Genomic DNA, 14,969 nt, shown 5'->3' with positions numbered 1-14,969 from the left:
GAGAAGAGAAGGGGAGCTGATAGAAAGATCAATGGCAAAAAATATACGGGTAGGCATGTGGAAAAAGGTGTTTGTTCTCACATTAAGAAGGAAGAGGTCATTGTTAGTGAGCTTACGCTCTATGACTCGTCCCCTTCCATTGGTGTTAGCACTGCGCCACGGGGTGTTATGCCCATTAAAGTCCTTAAGAAGTAAGAAAGTGGGAGGTAACTGCATTAAGAGATCATCAAGGTATTTCTGGTAAATGTCAGTACCGGGTGGCAAATATAGAGTAAATGGTTAGTAAAACCCCCACTGTTATTCGAATTGCTACTGCCTCTATGTTGGTTGTAAGTCGCAGAGGCTGAAAAGGAGTATGGTTTCCCACAAGGATTGCAACTCCTTCACGAGTGGGGCCATCCCCAGTTTTATCCTTGCAAATGATAGTAATGTTATGCATCCTGGGGTCATAATTTGCCCTTAGGTAAGTCTTCCGTAAGCAAAAGCAAGATGGTTTGTGCTTTTTCAGGAGTGCCTTGATGTCGTCTGCATTTTGCTGGAATCCATGACAATTTCATTGTAGGAATTTAGCCATTATTTTGGCTTGGTGGTTCCATCAGGTGGCTTCTGAGGTGCTGAGGGCTTACTTTGGTCAGTCTTAGATTTATCTTTTCTGGGGAAGTATGGAAGCTGCCCCATGTCCATATCCTCCTCAGGATAGGGTTCCAAGACTGTTTCTTCATGTACCTCCTTCTCTTTGACATCCATTTTTTCTTGAGAACTAGGATATATGTCAGATTTCTTATTCTGTTCTCCAGAAACTTGTTTACTTACTGGTGGAGCATTAGTAGGTACAGATATAGGAGTGACAGCTGATTGGTCCTTTTGTGTGGGTTTTAATCCTCACTTTTAGCTCTCTCATCTTACCAATATCTGTCAAAGCAGGCTATCTCCATTGCTGTGTCCGAGCTTACATCCCAAACCCAATCAGGTGCTGCAAGTGCCAAAAATATGGACACTCCCAGACTGCATGTAGAGGTGAGGCAATATGTCCTAACTGCGGATCAAAGGAGCACAACCAATCTGATTGCAATACTACCACTTCGCATTGCCCAAATTGTAAAAGTAATCACCCAGCTTTCTCCAAAATATGCAAACTATGGAAGCAAGGAAAAAAATAGAGAAATGTAAAGTGGAGAACAAAGTCACTTATTCAGAGGTGAGAAGAGAAATAATCAAAATGGAGCCAAAGCATACGTATGCTACAGCTGCTAAACAGGTCCAATCCGTAAGTATCCAAACAGATGTTACAGTTCCTCCTAATACATCTATCACGGATTGGGTACGATTCATGCTCACTTCTCCCAAACAGTGTCCTTCCCAAGAAACAACTGAACAAGCCAGCAATACTCCAATTTCCATTCCAGCTGATGTGCCTTCAACAGTGAAACCAAAATCTACAGACACCCAATGATGCAACCACAGATTTCAATGGAAATGGATATTGATCAGCAGAATAATTCAGATGATGGAATTTTAGAACTTCACGCAACTGATGGACATGACACGTCTTTTCATAAGAAAGACAAAGTAAAAATAGAGAGGCATAGACAAGCTACAACCAAAAAGCAGTCTGAAACAAAACAACTAACAAGAACGCATAATGGAAAGAATCCTTCAGTGCAATTGTGGAGGCTTTCGTAATGCAAAAGACGACTTGCATGAGCTCATCAACCACTATGAACCAGCAGGTATATCCTTACAAGAAACCTATTTAAATCCACAAGTGTGTTCTATCATTAAAAGTTATACCATATTCAGAAGAGATAGGAGTATCGACTCACCGGCCCATGGAGGCGTGGCGGTTCTTTTTAGAAATAATATTCCAACCAAACCTGTTGCTCTTCAGACTCCTTTTGAGGTTGTGGCAGTGCATGCAGAAATTGGCATGACTATTATAATAGCATCTATATATATATTCCTCCAAATTCCTCATTCTCCTCAGAAAATCTAGAAAATCTAATAGACCAGCTATCACCTCCTTTCTATTTTCTCGGAGACTTCAATGCTCATCATTCGCTGTGGGGATCTCCAACAATCGACAAAAGAGATAAACTAATAGAAACTCTTCTCGATGTTTGTCAACTTACCCTTTTGAACACTGGTGAGCCTACCTATATTCATTTTTCTACAGGATCCATGAGTGCAATAGACCTTTCAATCTGCTCTCCCTCCTTATGTACTAATACGGAGTGGTCTGTTCTTGAAAATCCACTAAATAGTGATCATCTACCAATTCTCTGCAAGCTGCAAACACAGGTAAACTCCCCTTTGCCGGGTCGCTCCAATTGGAAATTTCATAGGGCACACTGGAATGAATACGCTTCAAATATTCAGTTAGATGATGAAATAATCCAATTTCCCCCAGATTATGTTGTGTGACATAATCTGCCCACAGATTATGTCACACAACATATAACTAATCAAATATTACAAGCTGCCAGCTCTACAATACCAAAGTCCTTGCCTGGGAAACGCAAACACAGTAATTACTGGTGGAACCCGGATTGTACATACGCTAAACAGGACAAAAATAGAGCTTGGAATTTGTTTCGCAAATTTCCCACAACCAGTAACCAAATTAGTTTTAAAAGAATGAAAGCCAAATTCCATGAAATAAGAAGAAAAGCAAAAAAAATGCATGGATTAGCTTTTCCTCTAGTATAAATAAGGACGCAGATATTAGACTTATCTGGAAGAAAATACAAACACTTAATGGCAAATATGTGCAGTCCCCAGCTTCAATATTAAACTGGAAAGGAAAGGAGTTGTCCTCTGCGGCAGAAATTACAAATGCCTTAGCCGAATCATTTGCCAGTACATCAGGCATATCCACCTACAACCCAATCTTTCAGCAAATCAATGAATCATCAGAGCAGCATAAGATCGATTTCTCTACTAGAGTTTCATACCCATACAACCAGCCATTTTCCAGATGGGATCTGCTATGTCATGATAAGCCAACTAAACAACAGAAAAAAAAGGGCATTGTTAAAATATTACAATCGAATATTTCTAGAAAATACTTACCCAAACTCCTGACGTCACTTAATTATACTAGCCTTCCCAAAGCCAGGAAAGGATCGCAGCTTTCCGGATAATTACAGGCCAATTTCACTGACCAGCTGTTTAGGCAAAGTCCTGGAAAAAATGGTTCACAGGTGGCTAACGTGGTTCCTGGAAACTAACAACTTGATAAATAGCAATCAGTACGGGTTTCGAAAGAACCGGTCCACATTAGATGTAATGATAAAAGCAGAAGCAAACATCCGAAATGCCTTCATAAGGGGACAACATCTGGTCATGATCAATCTTGATATTGAAAAAGCCTTTGATAGCACCTGGCGATATGGTGTTTTTTTTTTTTTTATGTGAACCCCAAACACGAGAGGTATTATAACCTATAGTACTTAATACCGTGCTTGGGTTGGAGGTTGAGAAGACGAAAGAAGATATTTGTTGACATTGGACTTGAACTTCTGTAGATTGTAATTTTCAGGAAATACGTATGAGGGAAGGTTGTTCCAGAAAACGGCAGTTGAATGAATAAATGAGGAAGATGAAAAGTTGGTTCTGTGGGTTTGAAGTTGGACAGTAAATGGATGTTGGCTGGTGGCGGCACGTGTTCGGACTGTTTTGAAAGAGAGAGCGGGAATTGTAGCAGCCAATTCAGAAGAACAGTGCCCATGGAAGTATCTGTAGAAGAGGCATGCAGTAGAAACAGTGCATCTATGAGAAAGCGAGTGGAGAGACTCTGTTAGAGATGAATCATTAATTAACCTAACTGCCCTCTTCTGAATGGAATCAAGAAGCCTGAGAGAGGTTTTGGGGGCACCACCCCAGATGTGGGAACAATATTCCATGGCAGGGCGGATTTGCGATTTATACAGAGTGAGCAGCTGTTTGGAAGAAAAGTAACGCCGAGAGCGAAAGAGAAAACAGTTTTTTAGATGCACAGGAAGCAATATTTGTAATGTGCTTGTGCCAAGAGAGATTAGAAGTCAGGGTAATCCCCAAAAGAGATATATCATTTTGCCTAGAAATCGGAGTGTCACTAAAGTTAAGCATAGGAGCAGAAGAATCCTTTTTGCGAGATATAAGACTGAGTTTTAGAAGGGTTGAAATCAACTAAGTTGTCTTTGCCCCACTGGAGAATTACCTGAAGATCAGCATTTAAGGAATTGGCAGCAGATTTTCGAGAACTTGAAGCTGATTGAGCAGGACAAGGTTTCTCAAAATGGAAAGTTGAATGCAATGTGCTACCATCGGCAAAACTATGGATAGGATTTCCAGTCAATGGAAGAAGGTCATTGATATACAAGAGGAAAAGAGTGGGGGAAAGAACTGAACCTTGGGGGACACCGGCATTAGTGGAGAAGTTAGAAGACAGAGAGCCATTTACCATCACCATCAGTGAGCGATCAGAGAGAAAACTGGATAACCAATTACTAAAAACAGTTGGCAAACCATAAGATGGAAGCTTGTTTAGAAGACCTTTATGCCAAACACGATCAAAAGACTTTGAGATGTCAAGAGCAACTACTTGTGTTTCACCGAACCTTTCCATTGAATTAGTCCATAAATGGGTAACATAAGCCAGAATATCACCAGTGGATCGACACTGACGGAATCCATACTGGCGATCGTTGATCAGACGGAAAGTTTCTAGGTAGTTTAAGAGTTGGCGGTTAATTGATTTCTCCATTACTTTAGAAAGAGTGGAAGTAATTGCAATGGGACGATAATTGGATGGGAGGGATTTGTCACCCTTTTTAGGAACTGGCTGGATATGAGCAAATTTCCAAGCAGAAGGAAAAACACCTTTGGAATAAGAAAGTGAAAAAAGGCGGCAAAGAATAGGAGTAAGTTCAGGAGCACAGGTTTTGAGAACAAGTGGAGAAATACCATCAGGACCTGGAGCTTTCTTAGCATCAAGATTCATCAAAATCCTTCTGATATCCTTTTGACGGAAGACCACAGGAGGCATTGAATGGAGCGTGTTAGGAATGGTGGGAGGTGTTTTACCAAGATCATTAATACATGAGCTGGAAGGAAAATAGGATGCTAGCAGGTCAGCTTTATCCTTGGCTGAAGTGACAACTGAACCATCTGGTTTGGACAGAGGTGGGAGCAGAGGGGCAAAAGTTGCGGCCAATAGCTTTGGCAAGAGACCAGAATACTCGGCTACCATTAGGGCAAGAAGCAAGTTTTCTACTCTTAGCCTGTTCAAACTCTAGTTTGGACTGATTAATAACTGCTTTACAATTGTTGCGAGCTTTGGTGTAGGCAGAAAATGAAACTGAAGAATTAGAAACAAGCCAATTACGATATGCAACATTCTTCTCTTGAAGAGCCTTAGCACATTTATTGGAAAACCAAGATTTAGATAAAGGATGAGATTTTAAAGTGGAGTGTGGGATAAAGGATTCCATTCCTGCAAGAATAATTTCACTGACACGATCTGAGCAAACGTTGACATCAGAAGTTTTGAAACAGTAATCAGACCAAGGAAAAGAAGTCTCGCAGGTCATCCCATTTTGCATTCTTGTAATGCCAAACAATACGAGGTTGGGAATAGCCATGAGATAAAGGTTCCATTGGAGAAGAGACAATCACCAAGTTGTGATCTGAAGTGCCTAAAGGACCTCTCACTTCGACCTTGTACTTAGAAGGGTTGTTTGTGAGAAAAAGATCAAGCGTATTGGCTGTATGATTAGGATTGTCCGGTATTCTTGTAGGTAAATGAACAATCTGTGCTAGGTCATTAGTAATTGCAAAAGCCTCAGCATCTCGACCTGCTGGGTCGGTGTGACTAGAAAACGGAAGCCAGCTGGAGTTGTGAACATTAAAATCACCAAGGAAAATTACCTCACTGTTAGGAAAGTTGGACAGGAGAAAGTCAAGTTGCAAAGAAAGGAAGTCAAAGAGCTTCAAGTGATTAGTGGAGTTGGGAGAACGGTAGAGACAACAGATGAATTTGACACAATGAGGTAGAGAGATTTTAAGCCAGAGAAGATCAAAGAGAGGAGATTCCAAATTGCCAAGTCTCTGACAGGGAATATCAGAATGGACATATGCACAAGTACAACCTTTGAGGCGAAAAGAATCATACAGCAAATAATTTGGACATCTGAGATGAGCAGTAGTTGAATCAACCGATAACTGAGATTCAGTCAGAAAAAAGTACATGGGGTTTGGAAGACTGCAAGTGGAAATGGACATCGTTGAGATTAGAATTGAGACCACGTATATTTGTGAAATGAATTAGGAAGTCCTTGGGAGGTTTAGATCTTTTCGCAGATAAGCTTGCTCTATTATTTTGACAATTCATGGTGTATTCAATAGTAAGAAAAAGTGGGTGGGACGTGCTGTATGAAGTAACGAAATATTTGGATATGGCGTACATGTGGTAAGAATATACCCAGATCCTTGACATAACGTGGCCTCGACAATGCTCCCCGCATACACACTACTCGGACTCCCTCCAGTCACTATCTGGCAGAGTAGAGTGTACTTCAAGATCTTCATTCTTTTGGCTTGAGAGGTCATTTACCCCACTTTATACAAAATTTCCTATGCCACAGAACATTTCAGGTTAGGTACATGAAGAATTTATCCAAATCATTTGAACAAGAGGAAGGTGTTCCTCAGGGTCCATTCTTAGTCTGACATTATTTGCAATAAGAATTACAAACATGACACAGGATGTACCGAATACAGTGGAATCGTACATGACCTCATTGTTTCTTGTCAATCCCAAACCATGAACACCATTGAAAGACAGCTTGAAATTTCTGTCGCTAAAATCGAATCATGGCTATTGCGGAATGGCTATTCCCTATCAAAAGAATTTAGTGCAATTCATTTTTGAAAAAAACGCAAACTCCACCCGGATCCAGAAATATTTTTAAAAAACAACTTGATTCCTGTCACTAACAATTTTCCGTCTGTTGGGGTTATATTTAGATAATAAACTTAATTTTGCTTCCCATATTGCTTTCCTTCGAACTACATGTCTTAAAAAACTGAACATCCTAAGAGCAGTCTCTGCTATGTCCTGGGGTGCTGACAGAAGCTCTCTCCTTCATCTCTATAGAGCTTTAATAAGATCACGCTTAGATTATGCATCACCTGTCTGACTCTGCTAGGAAAAGTTCGCTATTATGTCTGAATGCCCTTAGGATAGCTGTGGGAGCCTTCAGAACATCTCCGGTCCACAGCCTGTATATTGAGGCAAATGAACCCCTTTGCATCTCAGGAGAAAATCCTTATTGTGTAATTATGCAGCAAAATTTAAAAGCATACCATCCCACCCCAGCTGGCAATACCTGTTCGATCCTCAATATGTTGCATTATATCACAATAAGCCTAATGAAAACCACCCCACAGGGATTCGACTGCAAGAACTCATGATCAGTTGGGATGTTAAATTTCAGAACATATTACAAGACCTTGCTACTCCCTGGACTGACTGCTCACCTCTCTGCGACAATTTCTTTTTAAGATGGGGAAAATCCTCTCTGGCAAACATCAACTATCAACAGCTCCATAAAACTCATTCGTTGGAAAACTCAGATAAAATACCTATCTATACTGATGGCTCCAAAACAGATGCAGCCATAGGTGCTGCAGCAGTCTCTTCCACTTCTCAGTTGCTGCGTCTCTTCCTGCGGAATGCAGTATCTATACTGCAGAATTATTTGCAATAAAACTAGCTCTAGATAGAATACACAACAGCCGTATAAAGCAATCTCTGATGTACACAGACTCCTTAAGTGTAATCACTGCCACTCAAGCTACCATATTGTCCTCTCATCCGATTCTTAAAGAGATATAGTCAAAGTTATTTTACTCTCAAAAAGCCAGCCAGAAGGTTACCTTCTGCTGGATACCTGGTCATGTAGGCATTCCAGGTAATGAACAAACGGACGCCGCCACTAAACACCCTGATTCAGGCTCTTCCAGACAATTAAAAGTGCTCTACACCGACTACAAATCCATCATTAAAACATCATGTAGGAAGCAATGGTCTGATGCCTGGAAAGCTCAAATAAATAATAAACTGCTGCAGATAAAAAAGGAGCCAAAACTGTGGACATCTAGTATCAGGAAAAGCAGGCGACAAGAAGTAATCAGAACAAATTAGAGACAATTCAGAGAATTGTCTCTAATTATAATATAATCACCAGACTTTTCAGTCGAACCTTGTATATATACTTTTTTTCCCTCACTCTCCAGTAATATTCATTAACAGCATAAAAGTAGTAATGATATTGTATGTTAAAAACACTCTTGTATTTTGATTTGTATGTTTTTATATACTGTATTGTTTATAAATAAATTACTTTATAAATGCATGATCAATAATTTCAGGGGAAAAAAATAGATTAATACAGAAATGCTTCCCTTGTGACATGGGTTTCTACAGAAATCGGTTGTCCACTAAATATATGGGTTTTTAAAAATGTAAAATTGTGTTTAACAGATGCTGCTAGTATATTTGAACTGACTTATTTGTTCCACATTCATCATGATCTTTATTTAATAAATTCTGGAGGAACATGTGTGTATCTCAGCCACCATATTAAAAATTACTAGTAATGCTTGCTGATAATGATGATGAATTCTAGTTAATGTGTTAGACAAATGAGCTTTTGTTTTGTTGCAATGTAGCTGAGTGTTCAGGTAGAAGGGAGCAAAAACACATGCACTTTGAGTGGACTGTGGTTCAAGCTCATGTGACTGCTAAATACAGTTAATGACTTTGTATTCATTGTCAAAATAATTAATGTATACTTTCTGACTTGGCAGTCATGCCAGAATTATAAACAAGAACATGTTTTAGGCCGAGTGGTAGGGAGTGAGAGTGCAGTAGCACACGCCCTTTGAGTGGACCTGTGCGACTACTAAATATGATTAATGATTGTACTGCAGGTGCTCATTATAATGCGGTTCGCTTTACGCTGATTCGCTATAACGCTGTTCTTTTATTGTAACCCGTATCTGACTTTAACGCTTACAAATCACTATAACGCTCTTTTACAGATTAGGTTTTTGGCATATTTAACAAAATCGTTTCATTTGATGGAGTCGATAGCTTGAAAATGAATATCAGAACAGCATTAAAACATTTCCCATACTGACTTGAGAAATTTTCCCACACTCAGTGAAATTTTCTTACTCGCTAATTTAATTGCAGTACAGACTTGTTACTTAGTTCCGAGATCAACATTTTAAAATATGATCAAGTATATTGCTTGTAATATTTGCGTTATATGCATTTATCCGAACTCTAGTCATCACTCAGTACAGCATTGGACATCGTGCATAATGGACAGTTTACTTGAACATTATATAATAATTAATGCAATCAATGCAGTTACATTTTCGAAGAGTTAATAATGATGGATAAGAAAGAAAAAGCAGCGTCTGGATGCAGTACGAAGACTACAAATGTAAGAAAAAGATTGAATTTGAAAATTAAATTAGATGTTTTGAAGCGAATCGATTCCGGTCAATGACAAGCGGATGTGTGCCATAATTTAAGACTGGCAAGTTTAACTATAAGAACAATTATAAAAAATAAAGAATTAATTTTAGCAGCAGGAAAGACAGCTTTTCCACTGCAAGCAACTAGGGCTAGACTGGCTAGTAGGATTGAAATGGAGAGACTTTAACTAATTTTATTGAAGATAATATCCAATGCAGAATTCATTTAAGCTAAATATTATTAAAAAAAAAAGAGAGAGAGAGAGAGAGAGAGAGAGAGAGAGAGAGAGAGAGAAATTAGCCTATATGATGATCTGAAGAAAACTTGCCTAAAAAAAAAAAAAAAAAAAAATGTGGAACCATTTAAAACTAGTAAGGGCTGGTTGAATAGATTTAAAATCCAGAGAGAAGCCACAAGTGCAGATCAAGGAGCCGAAACTTTCAAAAAAGAACTTGTTAAAATTATTGAAGAGGGATATTATGTATTATACTTCTCAACAAGTTTTTAACATAGATGAAGCAGGACCTTTTTGGAAATGAATGCCTAAAAGAAGTTTCATATTGAAAGAAGAAAAAAAACATGCCAGGTTTCAAAGTGGTGAAAGATCGGTTGACTTTACTGTTGGGTGGTAACGCTGCCAAGGATTTAAAATTAAAACCCCCTTTAGTTTACAGGGAAGAGGGCCAAAGTACAATCCAAAATCGACACATTTTTCATGATTAAATTCATCAGTTAACTTCATGATTTTAATTGGAATTTTAAGTTTAATTTTGATATGTAAGTAGTTACCACATAATTATATATGTATGTAATGCAGAATATTTTATATGTACAAATATTTGAATATTAAATATTTTGACCGACATTTGTGCATCTTTTCACTACCGTTTATTATCGATTAGGAAATATCCTATGGCACCGATCACAACTCACAAATACATAAGTTACCATATGGGAATGCGGCGCTCGCTTAGCACGGATTCATTTAGCACTCTGTTTTTTTTTTTTTTTTTTTTTTTTTTTTGGAACGAATTATCAGCATTAGGCGGGGGTCACCTGTATTTGTGATTTATATGTAAACTCTCCTCTGACCCCTAGTCATATCAGATTATAAATAGGAACATCCTGGGTAATTAAAAAAGCTTAAAAAATTATTCAGTCACTCAATTTTGGATATATAGATAATTTATTAAGAGGTGATTTTCACCTTTCTACAATTCCTAGGTAGGAATTGTAGAAAGATGCACAATCAGAAAATTAATTTCAGTCATTTGGCAGACCTGAAGGAAGACAAAATCACTGTCCAAAAATGTAATACAGACAAAGACAGAATGATAAAATATATTATGAGATGGAATAATGAAAATAAATATCATAACATAATTACAACATAGATGAATTGCCATCTTTTCAGATAAAACAGTAATGTTTTCTTTGTGTTAAAATTATTTAATGTTATACTAAATATTTTTTTTTTTTTTTTTTTTTATTTATTATAGTAGGCATATAAATGAAAAAGAAAAATCATGGAAGTAGTGCATTAGTGTACAAATTTCACTAATAAAGTTTTGGGAATAAACAGTAAGAAACAGTTAAAAATAGAAAACTTAAAATTTATTCTTAATTCTTGCACTATATTGCATAATAAGATCAAAAATATTACAAACACCAGTCTTGTTATCCAAAAAAATTATTTCCCCAACAATCTTAAAATCAAATTTTGTGTTTGGATGGCTTTACCCCCCCCCCCCAATCCAAAATATAGCCTTAACATGTTAACTGCTGCATATCTAGGAGTAAAAGGCTGAGACACAAGATTCATGTCTCAATAGGCCACGAGACCTGATTGCAGGACCGTGCCGAGCCATTTTGGTACCTGAGGCAAGAATGAAAAATTTCGCCCTCCCCTAAAATATATATACAGTGGTACCTCAGTATACGTCCACTTTGGAATAAGTCAAACTTGATATACGTCCTGTTTGGACGTGAAAAATTTTGTTTGGTATACGACCTTTGTTTGGAATACGACTCGCGTGCGTCACAATGAGTCACGACACCGCGCGCTACCCTTGTTTACCTCTCTCAAGACAAAGCCACGACTCAGATGCCAGATCTTACCCCTCTCTCCAAAAACCGAATAAAAGCCGACAAAGGACAGGCGCTAGCAAAGTACGCATGCCCGTCCTCACTCAGCTTTCTGAATAAAACCGGCCGAGGACGTATGCACGCTTACGTCTTCGATCGACTGAACTCGGTTTTTGGAGAGGGGGGGTAAGATCTGGCATCTCTGCCACGACTGCCCACGAGCGTCAGTACAACAGTTTCTACCATTCAGTGAACAGCCCGCGCTATAAATCTCCGTGAATTTTCACGTGATTTTGTGTTTTTTCACATAAATGTTTTGTAAATTCATTAACCATGAGTTCTAAGAAAGTTAATGAGAAGAGCCAAGCAACAAAGAAAATGGGGCAGATCACCACGGAGGTGAAAAAAGAGATTGTTGATAAGTATGAAGGTGGCACGCGTATCCGGGATTTGGCTGCTGCATACCGTATGCCGAGAACGATGGTATCTATGATTGTGAAAAACAAAGACGTTATTAAATCTGCTAGCGTTGCAAAGGGGGTGAAATCGATTACCAAACAAAGATCAGGGACATTGTATAACATGCCAATAACAATAGCATTTTTTTTCATGGGAACGGATTAATCATTTTCCCTTTATTTCTTATGGGAAAAATTCGTTTGGTATACGTCCTGTTTGGTATAAATCCAAGGATCTGGAACGGATTAAGGACGTATACCGAAGTACCACTGTATATATTTTTTTAATTAATTAAAAAATATATATGATTTATTTAAAATACAAGAATGACAAAAAAATAAAAACTGTTTAAAGTGATTTTTATTCTCATAAGCAGTATTTATTGTAAATATATAACAGATTTATTTATGCATTATTCATTCCAAAATATATTTAATCTTTCTTTTCACACCCCTTTCAGCTTTTAACCTGAGGCAAGAGCCTCATTTGTCTCATTCTTGGCATGGCTCTGCTTGATTGCCATGTCACATGCTGATTATACTCATTTGGACTCTGAGATGCAGACAGATTTCACTGTTCATTGTGTTATATGGGTGTTTCAAATAGGCAGCTTGGGGACCCCAAAGATGATTTTGTTTTGCAGTTATGTGAAACTATCTGATAGATATTAGGCTGCTTTATTAAACATCCCATTTTGTTTCATTTTTTATGTTGTTGTGGCCTCCCCAGTCACAGATCTCAATCCAATTTGAACATTTACTCCATAAATGTTCAAGTGGAAAGAACTTTTTGGAGTAGAGATCCACAACCATTCAATTTGTAGTACCTATGGGAAGTCATCATGGACCAGCATTCCTGGAACACACTTTCAGCACCTTGTCAAGTCCATGCCATGACAAATGTATGCTGTTCTGAAGGGTTTAGGGGGAACGTACTCACTCTTAGGTGGGTGTAAAGTGGCCACTTGATATGTATTTCTCTTTGTTCAAAAATAATAAACAAACTATTTTAAATATAATTAGAAAAGAGTGACAAAATTTTAATTACAGAATTTTTAAAAAAAATAATAATTTTGGTGATTTATTGAAGCTTTCAAAGTTCAAGATGCTCTTTCTTGTTCATTATAGCTTCAAGCAACAAAGAGTATTATCATGAACATAAAATGTAGTGAATAAATAGTCTGTTATTTAATTCCTATTTTACCTAAATCTGAGAATATGTTTATCTATTACTTTAAAAGTTACACTCATTAAAGAAAATGTATTTGATATTTCAGTGCACGTAATCAGTTAGGAATTCGATGTTCCTGGAACCAAGGTCAGCCGCTGCCATTTCTGAAAAGGTGGAACCCATGGTGTCGGGAAATCCCATGGATCACTTATACATCACATCCTTTAATGAAGCAGGAGGGTGCTAATAAAGCTCATTATGACATTGAGCAGTTCTCCAAATTTCTGGTTCAAGCAATAGAGAATCTGCATGCAGTTGAAACTTCACCATCTGGGAATTCTCCATCATCTGAAAAAACATGTGAGATTACTTATCAGCCAATTGTTATTGAGTGCTATGCTGGTATTGCAGCAGCCCTTCACAATGCAAATGACCTTGGCTTCTTTAAGTCACGAGGAAAAGTTAGCTTTTAAGGTTCTATTGCAACACATCTGGCAGTTTCATTTAGCTAGATGCTCGTAAATGCTACGGTTATTGCGGCCAGTAATAACTATCTAGTCAAATGCTTGTGTCAAAGGTTCAAGAGTATATGCCTGCACACCTGATGGTATTTTTGCTGCTATAATAATAGCATTTGACATTTTAAATTCTTTTGTTAGTTTTATTTTTCATCACATAATTATGCAAAAAACTCATTTGTTTTGACTTGACTGTTGTTAATAAATAGTTCTTAATTTCAGAGTTGTAGATGTATTTGTTGTACTTAAGCATAATGTATAGTGTAGTAATATAAAGTTTTGTTTACCATGCTAATTAATATAACATTCTCATTTTTTAATAATTCAAGTGTTGATGTGTCATGCCACTTATATTGGTGATGGTAAAAGAAAGCAATTTCAGAGCTTATTTATTCCTCAAGTTAAATGTATATATGTCTGTATGCAGTACAACTCAAAATTTTATGGCTTGATGTAAATTTATATTTTATTGAGATAGCCTTATGCTTCATCCTCTTTGTTGAACTAGTTTTTTGGCAAGTTATTTTAAATTCTTGTTGTGGCTCCAGTTTAATATTTAAACTGATTATCTCTGATATAATACAGTACTAGGCCTTTGTTTTCCATTAAAGTAGGGTTTTTATTTTTGCATTGATACAACCATTTCAAAAATATCTTATAGTAATTACTTGCATAATGAGTAACATTCTTTGATTTTCTTTGAAAAGAAAAGGTTCACAACTTCTGTATGTATTTCTACCAACGTAGAGAGTAGATTTATAGTTGACAAAATATTTCTTAACCGAAGATTTGATTATGGGGATATATTAAAGCAGTTTGCTATCACCTAGCCTAGTTACATGTACAATTAGAAGGGAGAAGGCCTTCAAAATGTACTATCATGTAGTATAAACTGTTCGTGGATGTTGAAGGTCATTTTGTATGACCTAGTACATTAAGATCACATTTCAATGTATTTCATGTTGAAAAATACATTGAAAATATCTCCTGCGGAGATAAGATGTAAAGTGTATTATGTGGTTTAGTTTCTCTGTACCATTTTAGAGTTTCATTTAGATCAAGGGCATTTGCAGGACTTAATAGCTGGAACTATATTTGGCCATAGTAATTAAACATTTTTATCTACTGAAATTTGAAGCTGTACAGGCATATCTTGATATACATAGAGAATATATTTTTAAAAGGTGTAATGGAAAATATATTTCTTC

General features: G+C 37.3%; 1 protein-coding gene across 2 annotated transcripts in view; it reads left to right on the top strand.

The window, feature by feature from the left end:
• LOC150076084 (tumor protein p63-regulated gene 1-like protein) overlaps positions 1-13,920 on the top strand; it is a 134,188-nt gene extending 120,268 nt beyond the window's left edge. For both annotated transcript variants that reach the window (XM_090387495.1, XM_090387494.1), the window contains one exon: positions 13,350-13,920. In XM_090387495.1, coding sequence (XP_090243621.1) covers positions 13,350-13,716 — 367 coding nt within the window. In that variant the 3' untranslated portion in view covers positions 13,717-13,920. The remainder of the gene's footprint in view (positions 1-13,349) is intronic.
• The last annotated feature ends 1,049 nt before the right edge of the window (positions 13,921-14,969 follow it).

This window comes from Mastigoproctus giganteus, chromosome 13 (genome assembly GCF_048544385.1).
Source record: "Mastigoproctus giganteus isolate SK-2022 chromosome 13, ASM4854438v1, whole genome shotgun sequence".
Taxonomy (NCBI): domain Eukaryota; kingdom Metazoa; phylum Arthropoda; class Arachnida; order Uropygi; family Thelyphonidae; genus Mastigoproctus; species Mastigoproctus giganteus.
This window is presented reverse-complemented; position numbering and strand designations above follow the sequence as displayed.